Below are 21,769 nucleotides of genomic sequence, written 5' to 3'. Positions count from 1 at the left end.
GGTGTTGTGTTAACAATAAAAATAGAAGTGGTGAGAGTCTGTCCTCCTTTCTGAGGATGCCTAATTGCTCACACCAGGGTAGCAGCTCCACATCTTTGGTTAGTGGTGTGCAGAGACCACAGAACAATTAAGTAACTGTTCCTGCTTTACCTAAGCTCAACATGAACAGGGATTTCAGAATCATATCTGCCCTGATATTTTTGGAAAAGTGACAGCTGGTGCAAAGGAAGTAGTTAAAAGGAGGGCTGTAGTGCAGACAGAGTTGCATTATTTTGAGCAACATTCCACCATTCTCTGAGCAAGGGTAGGACATATGGTAATAAAAAATTTGTTATGCTTTTTTTCTTACAATAGCATGCTTTCAGTAAGTGCAAGTGAAGACTAAAAAGAGAGTTCTGAAGTACACCCCAAAATTAGCACTGCAGAATAGTACATGCTTTCATGCAGCACATCTAGCAACAGATACCTGACTGGGTATTTGCTGTCCTCATCTGGCCCATGAGTCATGCTACAGAAGAATGTGCTTATGCTGTCACCTCCTTGTGAAGCCCTGACTCTCACCTCAGGACTTGCCAACTTCAAAACGGCCAAGACTGTTTTATTTTCCCAGTCCTGTTCTAATATTTAGCCAAGAGATAATAGGTCATAAGAAACAAACTGAATGAGTGATCAGGATAGGCAGGCTGGTCAAAGCAAGTGTCTCTGGGGTGCCTGGAGAGGACTGGAATTGCAAGAGGCCCCGTCTGGCATGCTTTACAGCTATGTGTGCCTACATTTCTGTCTGTGGACCCTGATTTTTTTTCCAGCGTGCATAATTTGCATTTTTGGATAATAAGCTTCTCTCATTTAACTTCTCGAGAGACCAGGAAATGCTCAGATACTCCCCATTCCTTTGTTCTCCCACCCATGATCCACAGACCTTTCATTGAAAACCACAGCATAGTACAGACCACAAAAATCTTCAAAGGCACTGTACAGTGTTATAGGTGCAGATGTAGACATGCAGCTGAAGCTTGACTTTGTAATAAAAAGGAATTTCTAAAAACATCTCTTGACAGGTAACAAAACAAAAGGAATATAAGTAAAACCCTTTCAAACCGCTTAGCTAAAGGATCTCCTTGAGAAAACATTGATCTGATTGTATTATCAAAAAACCTTCAGGCTACATTTTGACAAATAACCAAATGGTTGGAAACAGTATCACTAAAACGCACTGTTCAATTTATAGCCACACTGACAAAAGAAGAGGGCAAGGGGGCTTCAACTCCACTGAAAATACAGGTGGAAAGAGGGCGAAGTCCTCCAGACCAAATAATTTCAATCACAGGATCGCCTTTGCCCTCTTGTGGGCAAACTTTTCTCTTGCAGGTTCTCAGCAGATCCTGTGCAGACAACCGCACCGTGCAGACGCCGCGAACAGGATGCAAAAGCATTGCTGGCCTTCCTTGTGCTCCCTTTAGCAGGCAAAGAATAGCTATTCTGAATGCAAAGAGAAATCAAACCCCAAACCCAGCCAAGTAGTTAACCTTGCTTAGTTCCTGCACGACAGCACGAAGGAGGCTGTGTGATAAAGCAGGTGGCCGGTCGTGCTCCTTGCTATAAGGAGAAAGCCCACCTGAAAGCAAGGAAACACCTACGTGCCTTGAACAACGGACATGCAGGCAGCAGTGACCAGGAAAGCCACAGACTACCAGCCTATAGTCTGCCCTGCTGCGCTATTCTCACACTTTACAGTAAACTAACTTGGATTATGCTCCTGAGAAAGGAGCCGTCATGATTCTAGCAATAACATGACTTAAACTGTGTGGTCATGCTCCAAATTATTAAATCTTTATTCATCTTTCTTAGGACTTCTGAATTTTCTCATGCTGTGTAAATCCACCACTGACGTACCCTTTTAATACAACATTTTGCCTCAATTGTTTTCTTGCATCTAGTTTTCAAATGTAATTAAAAGCATTAAAGACCTTTTTCCCTTATGAATCCTTATGGTTACACTCATCTCTGGCAACTTCATCAAAGAGACAATTTCACTTTTAACGTTATGATATAAAGAAAAATATACCGTGGCTTTCCAATTTCAGTGCTGGCAATGAAGAAAGTGCCATTCTCCTCCTGTTTACAAGATGACCACAAGGTAATAAGCAATCTGTAGGATTATGAAACAAAAAAGCTACCCTGCCAGAAAGCATGCAGGTTTATTTCCTTTTCCTCACCCCCTACCACTGACAATCAGACAAACATTTTTAAAGGATCCGGTGGCTCCCCCTCAACCAAGTAACTGTCACCTGCATTTTTCTACACCAGAAGAAACTCTTTGCTCTTAACACTTTTTGCTAGTTTGTGCTCCTTCCTTCAACAAAGTCTGCCACTATTTTTTTCTAGCTCCAAGTAATCAAGACAGTAGGAAAGCAGCACTTGAATTATGCTTGTCGCAGTAACCTACAGACCACAGTAGGTGTAAAGGCTATTGCAGACTAATTTGGTGGGACCCTATGGTAAGAGGCAATACTGACCTTATCGGACCTTCCCCCTGGAAACCTGCAGTGACAATATCCAGCTTTGCAAGCTGGACCCTCTTCCCCAGTAACATGCAAACACAATGCAAGCTCTTTCCTCCAAACTAGGAACAAAGAATGATGTTATTTCCTATGGTTGGCTCAAGGAGAACTACACAGCGACACCAAATCATAGCAGCAGAAATGAGAAACGCTTATTTACTAATATTTTATTTTAAAAAATGGTTACAAAATATGTTAGAAAGTTCTTAAGACCAAAAAAGCATAGTACATTAAAAAAAGACCACAGGTTTAAAATGGAAAAATATTTAGGCATTTCCAAATTATTTAAATGGAAATTCAAGGCAACACTGGCAACAAGACTGTATAAAATTTTTATTTTATATATATAAAACCACTGCATTATTATCCTGATTTAATAATCATTAAAAATCACTTAAATTCTCAAAGGTATTAAAAGTGATATAGTTCTGAACAGCATAGTTTACTATCTAGAGAACTGCTTATGTTTACAGCAATAGACTAAAACAAAGATGAATTTCCATCTTAAAGGCACTACCAGCATCTTGATTTGTTACAATTTTATATATAACTTTTCAAACATTTCACCAAGTGTGTATTTCCCTTCAGTGTAGAAAGCTTGGTATTTTTATTGCACAAATTTGAACAAGGATCACCGTGACAGCCATTATGCAAAAACATCTTGTGCAGAGCTCAGAATTGTGTGAGATAGCTCACTGCTTTTTCAAGTTGGAGGATGCAAACGTAGAACTCAACTGTAACAGACCACAAGCCTTCCCCACTATTTTTAAGCACAGAGTGCAAGCAAGAAGGCACAATTTCTTCACATATTTAGAACACAAAGGGCACTGGTAGCATTGTGATTTTAATGTGGGCTAAACACCAAACACAAAAATGAACATTCACAATCTACACAACACACGTGCAGATTTTCAGAGGAGAAACTCACAGTCCAGCCACTTAACAACAAGTCCTCACATGTCCTGGAGAATCCTCTGCACTGATTCTCAAGGCGCTGTAAACAAAGCCTGAAAGTGGGTGCAGAGCCTTTAAATATTTTTGGATGGGCTCAACTGGAAAAGACGAAAGCTTTTAATGTGTCTGAGCAGGCTCGCAACACCACTGCCAAGCACCATGGTGAAGAAGGGAGAAGACAATCCCCAGGTAGATGTACTGGGCCAGTTGCTTCTTTTCACAGGTTTTACTGCCAGTTAAGATTGTACAGAGATGGTTACTTTGCAAACAGAAGAAGAAATTTAAGGCAGTTGCTTGTAACAGCACTTCTGCCAGAGCTCTAACCACTCTCCTGAACAATCCCTAAACCACTTGAGTCAAAATCAGCCACCTTAATTTAAGCAATTTAAATAGCTGGTTTAAATAAAGTAGGCTGATTTCATCAGAAGCAGGCTGGGAAACAAGCAGTCTGCTTTGCTGACAGAGCACGGGAGGGGTAAGAGACATCCAGCCACACATGCAGAGCTCCTGCAAAACCAGATGTTTAATCCAGCTCCAATGCCATTCTCTGGGATCAATCTAATTAAAAGACAGACACTCAAAGCCTGGATCTGACACCAGAAGCATCAAAGGGGGCACATTAAGACTGCAGGAGACCAGTCTGCTCAGCCACTGCAGCAAGGAAGTCTGTCCCCTATCTAGCCTGTGAGGGCAGAAGAGCCAGGAGGGACACACACACACCTGCCCCTTTACCTTAGGAAGCTGATACAGCAGTTAAGGAAATGACCCCACAGAAGCGGAGAACAGCACACACACTAGCAAACCTGCTTCTCAACTATTTTAAAACATAGGAAAAAGAACACCTCATACTTAATAAGCCTAGGATTAATAGTACCACCATGCAGAAACTGCTTTGCTAGCCAACAACTGGTTTGGAAGCAACTATTTAGCAATTGTCTTGAACCTATAACCAATATGTGACTTGCTTGTAGTATTAAACTACTATGTGACAGATTAATGCCAGCTAAACAGCATCTGGAGTGGAGCAATATGTATTGTTGTAAAGAACAGCAGGACTCTTCCTATTAGTAAGCTCCTGTGATATACAGGAAAACAACTAACCAGTTTCCCAAAGACTACTGTTCGTTGTTTTCATTAGCTGCTGGCAACACTTGCATCCCTTTTAGTCAGAGATGGAATCTGATCCTCCAATCTATGCATGGATCGTTCAGTTGGTGAAAGAATGGGTATAAACTACCTACTTGGAACAGCTAAAATGAAAATGAAAAACATGCCAAAACACCCTCACTCTAACAACCCAAAAACATGCCAGGGATGCCAGCATGTATGTAGTAAGAGAATCCATCAAACTGCTCTGCAAAGGTTGGCAGTATGCTTCAAAAGGCCTAATAGTCAGATCATGGGAGTCAGGAGATCTCAGTCAAAGTCACTTCTTCTAACACCAACTCCTTGTGGCACTTTTTCATAAAGGTAACTTGCTCTGTATTTCAGTTTCTCTCTGAAGTGTCAACAGTAGGTACCATAGATAGGGAGGCTGAGGCAGAGAGATGACTTTACAGATCCCTGTCAGTACCACTATTTCCAATTCAGGAATGGACACCAATAACAAAGCACTTAAGGGGAGAAAAGTCTATAGAAAAAGCAACCAAAACCCAGAACTCTATTCACATATTTTCAAGCTGAGAAAAATTACAAGAAAAATTACCTTACAATAAAAGTCTTGTCATGGTGCTGCATTGCTTAATAAATACCAGCAGCAGAGTGTTACTCTTACACTATATTTACTGCTTTTAATTATAGATCAAGGTTTAGAGACTATAGACATTTTGATGTGAAAACAAATTCAGTAGAATCCTGGGCAATAAAAAAAAAAAAAAAGAAAAAACCTCTTAGAATATTAATCATAGATATGGACATGATCCCCAAAGTAAGACATTGCAAATCATAGCAGAAATATTTTTCGTTATGGCAAGCTTCACATCACCAGTAACACTGCTTGTAAATGAAACATCTCTAATCTACCCAGTTTTCGGAGACAGCTACAGCAAGCTTGGTACACCCAGACTGAGATCAGGTTTTAGTGCAAATGGACACTAATAAATACAAGGGAAAAAAAAAAAAAGCCAGTCCAAAAACCATTTCTTCTTTGCAAAGCAGGAAATGCTATGAAGCAAAGTATGTCTTTTATGCATGGCTCTGAAACCAAGCTACAGCTTAAACTTGATGCTTCACACCACCTGTCAAAATTTTACATCCTCCAAGCAAAGTGTAGTGTTAGGCTTAAGTCTCAGAGCTTAGAGAGAGTACATCACAAACTCACATTCATCAGAAAGTGGCAGCACTGGGAAAAAACTCTGACCTTCTTTTACAGTTCTTTGTCCTACAACAGCTTCCTCATCCTTTTCCAAATACAGCTTTCTCAGCCAATTTCTGGAGGGCTTAGTCTCAGCGCTGTCACAACAGGTTACAGGACTATAAATTTGTCAGACTAGGGTATTGATGAAATGGGAGTTAATGCCTGGAAGACACGGCAAATGTCATGAGCACTCAAACAAGAATTGTTTTTGCATAATCAGCTTTTCCTCATTTGCTTTGGTATTTTGGACATCTCCTGGCTTACAGCAATTTGCTTTACTTTTGAAGGCTCTCCTCTTCAGTGAGGTCTAGCAGTCTTGCTTCTACCTCAGACATTTGAAAAATGCCTTTTCACCACTCCATTTCTTTTACAGCCATCGACATCTGGTCCGATATGTCCGTCACTTGTCTGCTATGTGTTGCATCAGTAGTGTTTCTTACAGTCATACAGCCTGTCGCTTTTAAGACACATCAAGGGTACAAGTGCTAATTTACCCATTTACCAGCTGCCTTAGTAGCAAGAAGTCTCAAGCTAGTGCCCTATTTATAAACAAAGAAAATGGTGGGGTCCATAACCATTCTGGCAATACTTACCATTAACTATGCATAAACAAGCTGCATATGGTATTAACCCTGCAAGTAATATTCACCAGGATAGTATTAACCCTGCAAGTAATATTCACCAGGATAGTACCAACGCGCTGTAACATTTTTCCCATTGATGTTCAGATCGCCACTTTTTGGGTTACTTTGTGAAAATATTTGTTCTTCATCTTTTTCCTCTCACAGCTGGCTTTTCAAGTTTCTTCCTGCAACTTCTATAGCTTTCAAAACAATCTGAAAGAAGATTCTGGAGCACAAGTGCAAACTTTGATGATCATGGGGTGCAAACTGTCTCCTTAATATACCATTACATTAGCCCCCCCCTAAAAACCCTACACTCGCTATTCCATTAAACTGATCTCCACAGACAGAACTGAGACATATGAATAGTAAAACCAAAACAAAGCCCCTTATGTAAGGATAAGCATTTCTGTTAGGCTCCAATTAGGTATCCCTTTTACATTCACAGTTTGACCAATAAGTACAAGAAGGAATTCTGCTGTACTAATCTATAACTCATAACAGAATGATCTGGTCCATTTATACAGAAAGTATCTTTAGGTTATAGCTCAGAATTTATACATCACACATTAATCTTTATTAGTCACCTCTGTCAAAATCAAATCAGCACTCTGTTGTCCTTAAGTTATTCTACTTAGACAAAAGTCTTTTTAGTGTGTGTCACCTGGAGAGGTAGCAGGACCAGTTATTAAGCAGAACCAGTTACCTTAGAAAATTATGCTCAAGATGCCATTACTTGACCTAAGGACCTATAAAAATTTGTGATGAGCAATGTGTACAAAATTGGTTAGAAGGGAGACAGAAGATGTTACCTACAGCGCACTGAAGGTTCATTTTAGTTTGCTCCATTCAAAAAGAATGACATAATTCCAGAAAGTTAGCTTTGTTTATTCAGTGGCTGATTTTCTGTGTAACTCTGACCATTGCCAGGATTTTCAGAGGATCCGTTGACATTTTGTTTCTGACTGTGAAACCACTCTATAATAATTTCAGCTGAAAATGCACCACTTGCAAGAAATCCAAACACCTGTGAAAGTGAAAGGAATATATAATTTTTAAATGTACAAACATTGTCTGGAGAGATTTGCTGGACAATTTACATACATTAATAACGCTTATATATAAAGTTTCCAGTCCTCCTTAAATCGGTAGTTCAATTTAAATTACAAACAGATCAGAAATCATAATTCTAGCACATGTAATGCAAAAGTTTTTACAGTTCTCATTCTCTTAATCAAGTGTGAACCATACAATATGTTCTAAAGAACCATTAATAGTAAAAGTATATTCATTTTATTGCAAAACTTAGTTATTAAAGAAGCATGGCATTGGTGGTATAGCAGAATATTTATCCGAGAGATGGCTGCTGATTAAAGGGACTAAGTGAATAAGAGTAACATGTGGAAGGTGAAGGGAGATAAGATCCACAGAGCCTAAGCAAGTTCTTACTGGGTCAGCAAGGGGGGATGAAATGACATTTTGTTAATGACATTTCGTTAATGACATTTCATTATTAGTCATAGCAAGATAGTGTAAGGAGAAGGTTGTTTTTAGCAGCTTCTATCAAACAAGGATACACACACGTGCCTTATTCTAACTTTTATGTAAATTTCACACAACTGGTTTGGGCCAAAGCAATTTGACACTAGTAAGTCTTAAATCACAATAGTTGGGGTTTTTTTCTAACTCCAGAAAAAAAAACTTGAAAGACTTTATACTCAAACCATTATGTTTGAATATATCAACATCACAGAAGATGACTATACAAAAGTGTGTTTCTCTAATAGCTTGTGCTGCCTGTGGAACAGAATTATTTTGCTTTCTTTCCTAACTCATTTTTTCTCATCCAAGAATAAAATAAAAATTTTATCTTTTAAACTCACATATTCACAATTCCAAGGTTATTCAAAAGAAGTGCCAAATGAGTGAGGAATTATGAGATCCACAGCATCCCAAAGCCTCTTCAGTGTCCCCTGGGAGATGCATGCCCTGTTGCACTTCTATTTCTGTCACTGAGGAAACTGCTGCTCTTACTGCAGCCTTTGCAAGTCAGCATTCCTCACATATGCTTTATAATGCCTGGTAAAAGGCATGGTTTCTTGCTGACTTTGTGAGGAGGTAGCATTATGAAAGGACAATTGAGGAAAAAAGTAGGCATTTCAGATATCAGAGAACTGGGGAAGCTGTGAGAGATGGAAGCATCAAAACAGTGACAGACAGGGAATAACACAGAGCCAAGGCAGTGAAGTCTGAGGAACCCAGAAGCAAGCCACCAAACACTGGGGAGCTGCAAGTGCATGCAGAGCTTTCCAGCAATCCTGAGGAATGCCTGCTCTTTGGATTTCCTGCGGTTAAGTTTCTGGAAGGTCTTAAAAATAGCTAATTCCTCCTGAAACATCACAATGCACTGAATTCTGTTCCCTACCCAGTTTCTTCCCTGCAAATTCAGTGAGGTTTAGAGGGCAGAGAAATTCACATACAAGATAAACACAAAGTAAATGATGCAATTTTAAGACTTACGCATGCAGCATTTTCAACAGCAGACCCAGAGCTGGTCGCAGCAAGCACTATTGATGCTAACAGAAAACAGACAGCTATGGCTCGCATGGTCCATAAATTCTGCAAATATAAAAAAATGAATGTTATAGAATTGTAGATATACTACCTGAAAAAGAACACGCATCATAACAGCAGCTGAGTTAATCTGCCAGTGAATTTATACTTGGAAACTTTGATGATAGTCGGAGCTTCAGAAAATATATTGTACAGCTATATTCCGAACAACATTCAACACAATCAACTATTTAAAAGAGTCTGCATGACATACTCCCCTGTTTTTGTTTTCTTTAAGTATTTCATTCATTTCACCTAACTTTTTTCACAATCAAATTCAAGCTCAGGTCAACCACGCTAGCATTATTCCCTATGCAAAACATATGGGAAATCAGAGACGTGTAAGTAAATGTGTTCATTCAAATCTCTTACTACACTCCCCTATCTGTACCTTCATGTAAAAAACCTACTGTTTGCTCTGAAGACAAATAGGAAGGGACACTCATAAGACAGTGTAATATTCTTACTGACTTTACAGAGCAACTTTGTGCCACTGCTGGATCTTCTGAAATATAAAAGCATAAACTGTAATGAGTATGATTATTACCAAAAGGGAGGTAGGCTACACCCAGTAGGAAAATAGATAGGGTAAACAGGCAAGTTACAAGTACCATGCTGGCAGTAAACTGTGTTCCGTATACGTACATATATGCAATGACTACACAGTAGTATTAGTCTGTGTGAAAGACTTTCACACAAGTTCTGAAATCCTGCAGGTAACCAACATGACAATTTTGGAAAAAGTTGTTAATATAAAAGGAACTCTCAAAGTTGACTCATTTTTTAACTATAAGCTACTTTAATCTACCCTTTAAATAAAGGAGATTCATTCTGTGTAGCCTTTTTACTCCACAGTAGTCTTTAAGCACTTACAAGAAATGGTTTGTTTAAAAAAAAAAAAAAAAATCCTTACCACTGTCTGTACTTTATCTTCCCCAAATGTTTCATATACATCAGTGCAATACACACACAGGATCAGAAGGCTCAAAAGAAAGGCACTGCAGCTTGTGAATTCGAAGAAGTAAAGTCCACCACACTTGATACAATCCTCCACAATTTCTTCACAAATAACAGCCAGAAGAGAGAGAATCTGCAAACAAAGAACATGCTTGAGTTGGATCAAGTCTCTTAATATCTTCAGCAAATAGACATCTCTGATATGAACGTTAATAAAGACAGCTGTAAGAAAAATCCTCACTCTACAAAGAACCCGGTAACATTTTGCACTATTTTCTTACAGGCAGAAATAATCACAGTGACGTGGTTTACACTTGCTGTTAAAAGTTGGTCAATAAACTACACTCAGGTAAGCTGAGCACACACCGCCAAATACAGGCTTCTTGATTAGGCAGTCAAGATTCCTGATTTGTGGTTTTGTGCAATTGCCAGTTGGAAGCAGACAGGGCAGACAGCGTGGAGAGCGCACATCCCACTCAGAACGAGCAAAAATACTATTGCTTACTACTTACAACTGCACTTAATTTTAAATGCATTTGGGTTCAGGGCAGAGGGGGGAAATGGATGGCATTGACACAGTCAGCTACCTCCCTGAATGTTTACAGCTGACATTACCTCCCTTAATAAAACTTCAGAGAAAGTGCAGGTAGCTAATAGCTCATGTGCTTATGACCCAGTAACGACAGAAGCTCAGCTGTACTTGTAGGAACCAAAACTTTAAACTACGTTTAACTATGTTGGACAGTGCTTAATCTATGTAGAAGCTTACGTTCACCTTCCTGCCAGATTATATTTTGAGGAAAGAACGTGAGTTAATTCCTGTACAGTCACCATAAACCTGCTGCTGGATTTTCTACTATTTTATTGTACAAGAAAGAATACTGCTTTATTTAAATGTTCTCTCATTTTGGCTACTTCCTGCTAATTTCCTTCACCCCATAAATTTGACACAGCATTACAGATCCTTGTACTAAGGAGTTCACCAAATTAAAACGAAACCATTAGTAGGAATCAGATGCAGTCATAAAATTGAGACTGACAGAAGGATGATGATCATATTTTTAGTAAGAGTATATGGGCAATAATGAGGTTGACAGTTCTTCTTTAAAAAAGTAAAAAATAAAATTCTAAAATTCAGAACTCTTCTTGGAAAACAACCACCAGCCTTTGGTTTCGGTTTTCTGACAGTAAAAATAAGAACAATAATTTAGCACCTGGGAACTGTAAATTCCCCCTGCTAAGCCAGACCTCATAGGGGTACTTCAAAGCATCATGGTTTGAAAACACTGCAGTCATATAAAGTAAACAGGATCTCAGAAAGGGAAAGAACTGGAGCTGGGCAACTGCAATGTTACTATCAGGCCTCCGCATACTTCCCTTCTCTTCCGCAGCGGCTGGCAAGGCAAACTTCTCAGCAGCCTTTGCACCTAAAACAGTGACCTCAATGGCTGTCCGAAGAATGTTTTGAACTCTGAATTTCCAATTTTTAAGTATTTTTTTGCATTTCAAAAGATTTGCTTACAGCTGCATCCAATGACTCTCAATTTCACATTTTTCACAAGGTCAGCTAAAGTGTGAGATACATTTTCATGCATAGTTCTAGCTTTTTTTATCAGCACTGAAAACTGAATGCCATCACTTTCACCTGGGATGAAACAGAACAGAAAGGAAATAAACCTGTCCTTAAAAGAATTTATAAGCTCAGATAACCATAATATGACCTAAATAACTGAAAAAAAACTCTCTGCTGAGTGTACAAACAAGTAGAACAAAATCCCACTCAAAGAGAGCTTAGCTATAAAGCGTTCAGTGTCAAATAAGTGAGATTTACCAAGCGGAGTCCTATGTGGGACTTGTCCAAGTCAATATTCAATTTTTTATTAATAAGCTGAATAACAAAAGAGAGTACATCATTAAAAAAAGCTTTGGCTTGAAGAACTTTAATCAAAGTAGTGTATCAACAGCACATTTATAAGCTGCCAGAGAGTTCTGCTTGGATTTCTTAACTTACTTCTTGATATCACTCTGAGAAACAAAAGGGATTACTCTGTTGTCCTACTACAAAAAAAAAAGAATACTTTTAAATACCACTAAAAGAGTAGCTCCTAATTTCAGCTTATATAGTTACAGCTATATAACATAGCAAGAAGTTTTTACTAGTATTAGCCAGAAGATTATCGTCTCTATTATTCATCTGCATTTTAGTAACATCCTGCTATTAGATACAGCATAAATATATGAGCCACTTAAAAAAAGCCAGGAGATTCCACATTTCATTCAGTTTCCCAAGAACTGTTCTGCTGGAGATCCAACTTCATCTGTCAGCATTAGTCCTGGGATGAGCGCAGACCTCTACAGGCTTACATGAAGCAGTCAACGCTCCTTCTGTTTTGTTTTTTATATCTGCCTTCTCCACACCAATCCCATGGAGAATCCCTAGCAGCTGATGCCCAGAATATCACTACTGCTTTTGTCTGAGCTGTCAATAACAAGTGAAGAGGGGCAGTTCCTCATTTTCTGGACAGCTAAACCTTCTGGGCAGAGCTTCTTTCACCCTGAAGCCCAGGGTAACGCCTGAAGACAAAAGCAGGCAGCCGCCACCTTCCTTCCCTCTTGCCCAGAGCCCTGCACTGTGGATGCAGCACCAGTGTTAGTGGGCAGGCAGAGATTACCCAGCAGGTAGGTCAGGGCACAGTTCGGAGCAAGCAAGGGCTGCAGAGGAGTGCACAGGGACACAGACAGCCTGGCACCAGGCTTGCTGGTTCCTGCAGGAAAATCCACACCTCGCCATATGCATGCACTGCTTGCTGTAAAGGGAAAAGCATCGTTGGAGATACAGTTTTTAACGTCTTTTTAAAAATTATTAGTCCTAACTGTCCATATGTACACCAGAAATTAAACATCTTCATCTGTGCCTTACCAGCAAGAAGTTATTCATTACTACCAACATTACTGTTAGAAGTTTCTACACAAGTGTCAAGTTTCTAAAGTAGATTTAATAACTGAAAGGCTACAAAAGAATGCTACGAAAAAAAAGCAGATCAATGAACTTTCCAACAGGCCTGTGAAAATGCTCAGCAGTTTCTAGTACAAAATCTTCTAATTGAGATGGGTGCACATATTAATTCTGTAGGTCTCCTCAATCAGGGCTAATATAGGAAGTGAACAGCTCAGAAAAAGAGCAGATGTTTAAGACCGAATAACCAAAATGCCCTAACTGGAAAGGAAAATTGTAAGAGTGAAACAATAGTTGATGACAGGTATTTCTGTTTTAGATAAGAATTCATTTCTATCTCAGTCTTGGCACAATATGCGCTGTGCCATTTACCTGTGTGCAGAATCTGAACCAGTCATAGACTAAAAAAAACATTCCACCTATATATAAAAAAACCCCAACAAACAGTCTAGAAACCCACGCAATAAGCATGCCTCCCAGCATCCTTTTGGCAGTTACATTTTCCTTATTTCATTTGCCCAAAAAGCTTTAAAAAACAGACTAAGATTACAATGTATGGCATTATTAATCGGAAGAAAAGCATTTCTAAGGTCTAGAAACCAGTTTTCTGCAGGTCAGTTCACAGTATTTTGTGAAACACTTGATCACTTCTATAATGAAGACAGCTGATTTTCTGAGTGCAAGACCCTGTTTAGCAGTCCACACCAGTGCTTATCAGTGCATAATTCCAATAACAACCACTACTGTAACACAAGGCTGATAGATGATAATGACCATCACCATCACTGGCACTTCCAAAAATCAACACTTTCCCAAAACAGGAACATTTTTCTTCCTGCAGATACTGAGGCTTCCACCTTGAGGAACTTCTGGGGCTCGTTCAAAGTGTTTTGACAAAGAACTCCAAGATCTGTGCATTTTGATAAAGGGATGCAAAAGGGGAAGGAAAAAATGTTGGAAATTAGGAAGGTGAATGACGGTAACTCCATTTTCTTCTTCCTCTCATTGAAGGACAGGTACAGACCATAAACTGCTAATTCTTTAGAAGCTTATCAAGCAGCTACCCATCCTGTTTAGGATAATCATAATTTTCCTTTTTCCTACCTAGAAAGCTTTTTAAATAATGCCTCTGTTCAGGTAAACAGTTTAAGACTTTGGTACACCAGTAAATTTGCCTATGTAATGGTTTATTTTAGTTGGTGAACCTACTTCTATAAATGATCTGCTTGTCTGGGAGCAACAGCCAGCAGATCCTACTTTATTAATTTCCAGTAGATGAAGTAAAAGTTTATGTCCTACTATACTTATTTATTTAAAGCCTTCTTGGGTGTGATTTATTTTTAAACACTCTTAGAAAACATTGTTTTTGGCAGCGCTACTGTTACCTTTACCACCACTCAAGAATCTTAGAATGTTTCTGGTTGAGGGTTTTTACTGTGTGCGAAACAAAGGTTAAAAAACAAACGTTGTCTTTTCTGCAATGATGAAATAATGAGAAAGGGTTGGAAATCACCTACAATTCCCATGAGCATGAGACATCTGACTAAAAAGCCACTTTGTTGGCTGGAAAACATACCCTGACACACATTTACAGTCAGCTGCCCTTTCCCACTGTCAGTTTCACTACCTCTCTGCCAGTACTTAAGAATGATGCTCCTCCCATCCTTATCACACTGGCACATTTTGGAAGAGCCCATCACGGAGCGTAGACCAAATGGGAGTCTGAATCACACACTCAACTGCTGAATGTGTTCGGGAATAACGTTACACGTAGCAAAACGCAAGCAGAATATAAGCCTTCTATTTCCTGGTGGGCACAGGACTGCCCAACATGAAGTGATGCACTGCGATGTCTCATGCTAATAGGCCACCATCAACACTGCACATTTCTAGTGCAATTTTCTACCACGAATCACAGAAGAAATGAGCGCTCCGACTTTAGCACAGGCAGTGCAGCCTCATAAACTTACAAAGGGGCTGCAGGGGCGGCAGAAGAGGGAGGTCGGATCTGATGACCCAGCAAGCCCTTCCCGGTTCTACTGCCCTACCTTGAGGTTCAACCAAAGGCTTCTACCTCCTGTTCTCATCCAATGTGGCCCTCAGAAGAAAATACTAAGTTTCCTGTGAGGCTTCGCTCTGATTTTTAACCTTAATGACAGCAGGCAGGTGAACCACACAGGCTGCAGCACCAAACCTCGGTCGCATGACACACGCAACCATCAGATGTCAGCACCTGCTCCCGGAGCTGGAACACGAAAAAGGAACACGGCTGTTACTTCCCCACCATAAAATAATCTGAACCTGTACAGACGATGGTATTGTAAGACACCATGCCAGCTTTCCAGCTGCGTTACAAGTCTGCGCAGCTTTAGCGACGAAGAGCAGAGGCCGGCTCTGCCTGTGGTACCTCTGAAGTCAGGCTTTCGGGTGGAGCGAGCCCCTTCCCGACCGACAGAAACGACTCCCCTGAAGCCTGCGTACGGCCGTCGCCCCCAGCCCGCGCTTTGCCACTGAAGAGTTGAGGTTTTTTTAAGAGGCGGGTTTTTAGGATTGCCCCAAAGCCGGAGGTCATGATAACACGGGCATTTCTGTACCGAAGGTGCGCTTTCGGCAAGCGGGGACATCTGTAAAGGACGCGGGCGACAGCCGGCGGCGCGGCAGCAGCTGCTCGCCCGCCCGGCCGGTCCCAGCCCCGCGCACCCGGGCGCGGCCACCTCGGCGAGACTTTCGGCCTCTCCCCGCTCCGCCGGGCAGCCGTTCTGCCAGGGGCTGCTCGCTCCGCGCGAGGCCCGGCACGTCCCCGGCCACGGCGCGGGGGGGAGCGAGAACGGCCGCTGCCTGCGGAGGTGCGGGGGCGGGCGGCCAGTCGGTCAGTCAGTCAGTCAGCCAGCGGCCGCCCTGGCCCCGCTCCCCCGCCTTGGCTCGCCGCCGGCCGCGCCCGCCGCTTCCCGGCGGGGCCGAGGGGAGGCGAGGAGGGGACTCACCGCTTGGAGCGCTTTGGTCGGCAGCCGCCATCCGCGCAGGTGCCGCAGGGTGCAGCCCAAGGGGCGGCGGGGCGGCTTGGCCTGCGGCTCGGTGGTCTCGTTGTAGACGTTGTCCATGGCCGCGCCGCCGCCGGCCGCCAGCTGGGGGAAAGCGAAAGCAAAAGGGCGGCGGGGCCGGAGAAGGAAGGGGAAGGAGAAGGGGAAGGCGGCGGCGGAGGCCCGCCTAAGCCCCGGCGGGACAAAGGCGCTTCCTGCAGCGGGCGCCATCGCCCCCCGCCGGCGGCCGCGGCTGCCCAGGGAGGCGGGAGGGGGACGGGGACGGCGGGCCGCGGGGGCTGAGGGGCCGCGGGGCAGTCGCGCAGGGGTCGCCTCAGGCCTGGGGCTGCTCTCAGGTTGGTAACGGGCGCTTATTAGGAGGAGTTTACACAATTATTTACTTGCCTGTTGTCACACGAGATGACGACATCAGAAGGATTTTTTAAGCCAAAGCTTTCCCTGCTTATATTCCTTGTTGTCAGTGAGAGAAAACACTAGTATCCCTGGGGAGTCTCTACTAATACACTTCCATACCTTTGCCCAGATCGACTTTTAAACAGCTTTTGGTGCCTATGTAAGAGTAGATCAAGCCCATTGTATGTAAGCGAAGGTGTGTTACATTCACTTCTATATTGTTAATGTGTAATCCACAGAACTATTATGGACCTTCATAGTCAAGTTCGGATATACTTCACTCACTTGAATTCAGTCAAATACAGTCTACTGATAGAACAGTTGGCAATTTGCTTCATACGTGCCTACGGAACGGAGCAGGCTGTTCAGACACTGCCTCTCTCCAGAACCTCACAGGGAAGTGGAAGGATGTGTGCTACAGTGACCCATGAGGTAGGTGCTCTTTTTAACTCCACCAAGGGCCACCGTTAGCTGGACAGATGGAGTAGTGTGGGCCAGATAAAAGCAGTTGGGCTGCACTCTGTGCTGAATGCGTACCAGCAGGCCGTACACCTGACCTCCCAGTAAGACAACACAAGCCAGGGGAACATGCAGGGTCACCAGGCAGGATGATACAGACTTGTCCGTGCCATAAATTATGTTCAGCTGCAGGAATTGGCTTGAGAGGCAAATGAGCAGGGCAAGTCCCGCAATTCCCAAGGTATGGGAGTTTCTACTAAAATAAGTAAGGTATTGCCATGGGTGTGCCCTAGCTTCTGCCTGGGGTTGGGATGAGTCTAAAGTAGCTCTGCTGGCACAATCCCAGACTGCAGGACTGAGCAGGTAGGTGAAGTCAGTAACATTTACTGTTACCACTTATGAGTCCCCAGTGCCTTCGTTACCTTTTTTTTACATATGTACATTATAAATAAGATCACATTACAGAGGCTGGCATCTCTCTTCTGAAGGAAATTCCCTTTTTGTTTTCTTCCTTGGTAATATCTCAGAACTGGCTGAATAATTTGAAAGCCACAAAGTGTGTGACTAGGCTGTGCTGTGGTCTGAGGGAGACAGGACTTAACAGAGGTAGAAGCAATTGTCCGTTCTTTTCAGGTGTTCGGAGGCATTTAAGGCTATTTTGTAGTTGTTCCTTTTTGAATCTTTACCAGTGGCTTGATACAGCATTGCTAGATTATGAACACAGATGTTAGTATTGACGACAACTGTCTTGAGGAGAGACTGTTTTTCAAGGAGTCACAGAAACACAAGACAACCCTACGAAAGATAAAATATACAGCAACCTTTTCCTAGCTACTGCTGTCTTTACGAGTTTTTCCTGTTCAGGCCTTCTCCAGGAAATACATGTCAATGATGCATGAATTATAAAGGCTAGCTTGCCATTTAAAGCCTAACTTATTTAGGCCACTTTATTTATAAGGAGGTGCAGGAAAAGCAAAACAACAGCAAAGCTACAGGAACTGTAAGATCATGTGACAGAGAAGGAATGAAAACTGGACAACAGCATAGGACCTGATAGCTAAAAATACTTCAAGCATTATGTTAAAACATACAAATGCTGCTATTCACACAAACAGCAGGTGTTCTTCACCCTTTTCATCAGCACTGTCTTTCAAGTACAGTATCTCTCCTTTAAAGAGGGAATGCAAATCAAAACAACAGTTATGATAAATAACAAGCCTGTTTAATGCAAATAACTGTAATTAGCTGGCTGTAATGTAATGGAAATCTCATTCCAGATGTACATCTGTTCATTTCCTTCTGTTTATGTGCTACACCTGACAGAGTTTTCCAAAAAGAGAAGTCTTTCCTACCCCTCCACAGCCTCTGCTGGAATGGCAGGACCAGAGCTAAAGGCAGGACATGATGGCAGAGAGGCAGCCCTGGAGTTAGATTCTGAACTACGGTAACATCTCCAGTCAGGCAGGCAGAGAGTGGGAGGGATCCATAGAAGCACATTAGTGATGAGTGACCTAGTTTTCTCCCTCATTGCATCTCCAAAGACACCCACCATAGTGACCAAAAAGTAATACCAATTAAGCTGAGAAAGCCACCTCATTAGGGGAAGATTACATACACTGTACACAGTATAGCTGTATGACAGTTACCACTCCTTGCCACTGATGTTGAAATAATTTACAAAAAAATGTGACTGGAGCTCCTTGAAGCAGTTGAATAAATGCGAACTGCTGGAATAAGGTGGATACAGGCCGGAGCTCACCACTGTTTTCATAAAGTGACGCCCCGGTGGCTCTTTGGCACTAGCTTTGTGCTGTGTTACAGTACAATGCTAAAACCCAAGTCCCTCACACTCAGAATTGGCAACAGGGCTCCACTGATCTCAGGAATTAATATTCTCCTTTTCCCATGTTCATAAATGCAGTTGTGGGGTTTTTTTTTGCTTTTATTCTCAGAAAGTGAGGGAGAAGGAAGTAGAGGAATGGGAAAGCAACTTAAAAGTCCAAACCACTGAAGGAGCCAGACTCGTTTTCAGTTGAAGGGTGGTGTGGTTTATTGCTACGGCACAATTTGGGGAGCTCCACTGAAGTCAGCCAGTCAGAGGCATGGCTTTCTCCCTGGTCTCAGTCCTGGTGTTCCCACACAAGGATCTCAACAGCTTTTGTTCACGACTCTAGCCCTATGTATTACATGCAGTAAATACAGGATGACTAGCTAGCAAATGGAATGTTCCAAGTACTGTGACAAAGAGCTCAGAAAAGACTTGAACATGTTGCATCTGCTGAACCTTCTTCAGCTCTTGAGGCTCTATTTTTGGGCTCAGTATTGCAACTGAACTTCACAACCCCCCATCACCATACTAACATGCTAGAATGTGTGATTTTTAAACAGCTGAAGAACTAGCATTTTAAACAGCTATTTCTGAGTATCCCTTATGGCACAAGAGAAAAGAAAACCCCTCAACTCTTCATATTTCCCAAATGCAAGGTTAGGCCAACTCTGTCAGTGGTTTTCTGCATGTGTCTGCATGGCACAGAGAAGTATACAGCCATGAGGTATTCGATAGGCAACAGTCCTGCAAATTAAATTTGCTCCCCAAGAGACTGCAGCCCAACAGGCTGGTACTTGTATTTCAGCTGCATCACTAGAAATTTAAGGTTAGTATAGTATGGTAGCCAGTCCCTATAACCTAAAAGTCACATGCACGTTTCAGAGACTGCCATTTTCAGCCAAAAAATATGAAGTGTCTGGAAATAAAGTGGCCATTTAGTCAAAATTTTCAAGCTTAAAATCTGCAGAACAGCTTTATTAGAACCAGTATACTCAAAGAACTGATAGAGGAACATGATAGAGAGGAAGAAGAAGAGAAGATTTGTAAAATCCCCCCCAAACAGTTTAGTTTGAAGTTAATCAGCTCCTTGTCTACACAGAACTAGCCCTGAAAGTCTAAAGGAGTTTATCTGGTTTATTTATTTTGTAGTGGGTTTGCACTATTCATACTGCAAAGCATTTAAAAAGTATTAATTGTTCTTTATGAAAAATCATTGTATTACTTCTTTGCTTTCTGCATCTTGTGTGCTAGACTAAAACTTTGTACCAAATGAATTATATACTAAAGAATTAAAGGCACACAAGAGTCATTAGAAGCAAAATTAAAGTTATTCATGCTATTATTATTTTCAAAATTGGAGTCATTACAAACCTAACCCATCTACAGTTTAGGGCATGAAAGCACAATAAAGGATTATGCAGAAGTATCATTGCCAAATTAGCTTGACTGTTTTACCCAATTTATTTCTTTCTTGGTTTTGGTGCCTGACTTGATGGTGAAGGAAGGAGAACAGGGATAGTTCTGGTAAATCCCACCTTAATGGTCTACTCTCATCAAAGCAGTAGTCAGGGGGATTGCAACTTGAAGAGGACAAAGCAACCGGCCCAGTAGCGTTGGTCTCATCAGAGGGAAACAAGAAGCCAAAGCCATCAGGTTACACAGAAGCACATTCTCAGATGTTTTCCTTATGTGGTAAAGATACCTTAAAAGTCTCCTGCCCCCCCAAAACAGTGTGAGCAGGCTGTAGAGGTAGTGACAGCAGCATTAAGAGAATTTGAACTTTAAGGAGGGAAGCAGGCTACTTCAGTCCTGTAGAATCAAAAGGCACAGCAGGGAGACAGCCTTTTTGTAAATAATAATTTATAAATAATAATTTATAAATAATAATAATAAAACCCAAAACCAAACAAACCCAAAGAGCTATCAGGGTTTAGGGAAGAAATCCATTTAGAAGCTTTAAATATACAGAAGTGACATTCTGCCAACTGTTTTAAGAAGTGAAATTATAATGAGTCATTAGAAGGTTTTCCCCTGTCCCAGCCTCCACAAAAGGGCACCTAGTGCAACTGCTCTTAATATATTACATGTCTAGTTTTCCAGCTTCGGAAACGGTGCTGTGTTTTGACAGATGCTCAAACGAACTGAAAGACTGCAGGAACTAAAGTTTTCTTTCAAACACCTGGACAGTACCAACTAGTTTAAGATGTTGCCCTAAAATCCAAAGTTTCACCCCATCAACACATACCACTGCAGTTGTATTCTGCATTCTCTCATACCACATTTCAAATTCTGTTTCAAGAAGTTTACATACAGAATCTGGATAACTCTCCTGATACTGATGCATGCCATGCACCCGTGATTGGAAGCTTAATTTTTTTTCTTCAAGACATAATTTATTCTATACAGTTGTTCATCAGCAGCTCATGCATTTCCCCACATGCCACCTTTACTGAATCACTGCCATAAGCAAAATTTTAAGGACTCCAGTTTGAACAATTCATCCATAGTTAAGATTCTCTACTGAAACTTGTCAGCCCACAATTCAATATTCTTGAGTCAATTTTAACACGTATGCTTAACTTCAGGGAGTTCAACACGCAACAGAACATATGTTAAGTAAATTTAGGTATTTTGAAAATACAGAGGTAATTCACTAGAACCACTACAGAACGCAGAAATTGGAGAAGAGTACCAACATGTTCAAAACAAAGAAGGTTTACCCTCTCCTCTTCAGTGTTTCAGAAGTTTTCCAAATAATCAGAGAAATTAACCTAAGACTTGTTGATCAAAAAATCCTAGAAAACCTGAACTCATTAAAGAAGTCTCCTGGCAATCATTTGATCAGTATATACTTTTTACACTTCCTATTCTTTGGCTATCAGTAGAAAGCGACCACAGACTTCACACAGAACAGTACAGTGATGCTTGACATTTGTGTATTGAAAGCTTAAGTCCTATCCTCCCTCAACTACTTAGACAATATACTGGAGTCATCAGCAGGATTCTTAGTGTAACTAGTGTGCTTTTA

At 41.4% G+C, this 21,769-nt stretch overlaps 1 protein-coding gene across 1 annotated transcript; it reads right to left on the bottom strand.

Moving 5' to 3' along the window:
• Positions 1 to 7,361: 7,361 nt before the first annotated feature.
• On the bottom strand, positions 7,362 to 16,302 carry CMTM6 (CKLF like MARVEL transmembrane domain containing 6). Its single transcript, XM_069770689.1, has 4 exons — positions 16,005 to 16,302; positions 10,021 to 10,197; positions 9,015 to 9,113; positions 7,362 to 7,521 (listed from the first exon to the last, which is right to left on the bottom strand). The coding sequence occupies exons 1-4, from the start codon at positions 16,269 to 16,271 to the stop codon at positions 7,372 to 7,374; spliced, it is 693 nt and encodes a 230-aa protein (XP_069626790.1). The 5' UTR covers positions 16,272 to 16,302; the 3' UTR covers positions 7,362 to 7,371.
• Positions 16,303 to 21,769: the final 5,467 nt, after the last annotated feature.

Source organism: Haliaeetus albicilla, chromosome 2, assembly GCF_947461875.1.
Source record: "Haliaeetus albicilla chromosome 2, bHalAlb1.1, whole genome shotgun sequence".
Taxonomy (NCBI): domain Eukaryota; kingdom Metazoa; phylum Chordata; class Aves; order Accipitriformes; family Accipitridae; genus Haliaeetus; species Haliaeetus albicilla.
This window is presented reverse-complemented; position numbering and strand designations above follow the sequence as displayed.

Coding starts and splice junctions, on each gene's coding strand:
- CMTM6 (XM_069770689.1), bottom strand. CDS start 16,271: ATGGCGCCCGCTGCAGGAAGCGCCTTTGTCCCGCCGGGGCTTAGGCGG. Junction 10,198..16,004: donor CGACCAAAGCGCTCCAAGCG/GTGAGTCCCCTC, acceptor CTTTGTTTGCAG/ATTCTCTCTCTTCTGGCTGT. Junction 7,522..9,014: donor CTGTTGAAAATGCTGCATGC/GTAAGTCTTAAA, acceptor TCACTTTCACAG/GTGTTTGGATTTCTTGCAAG.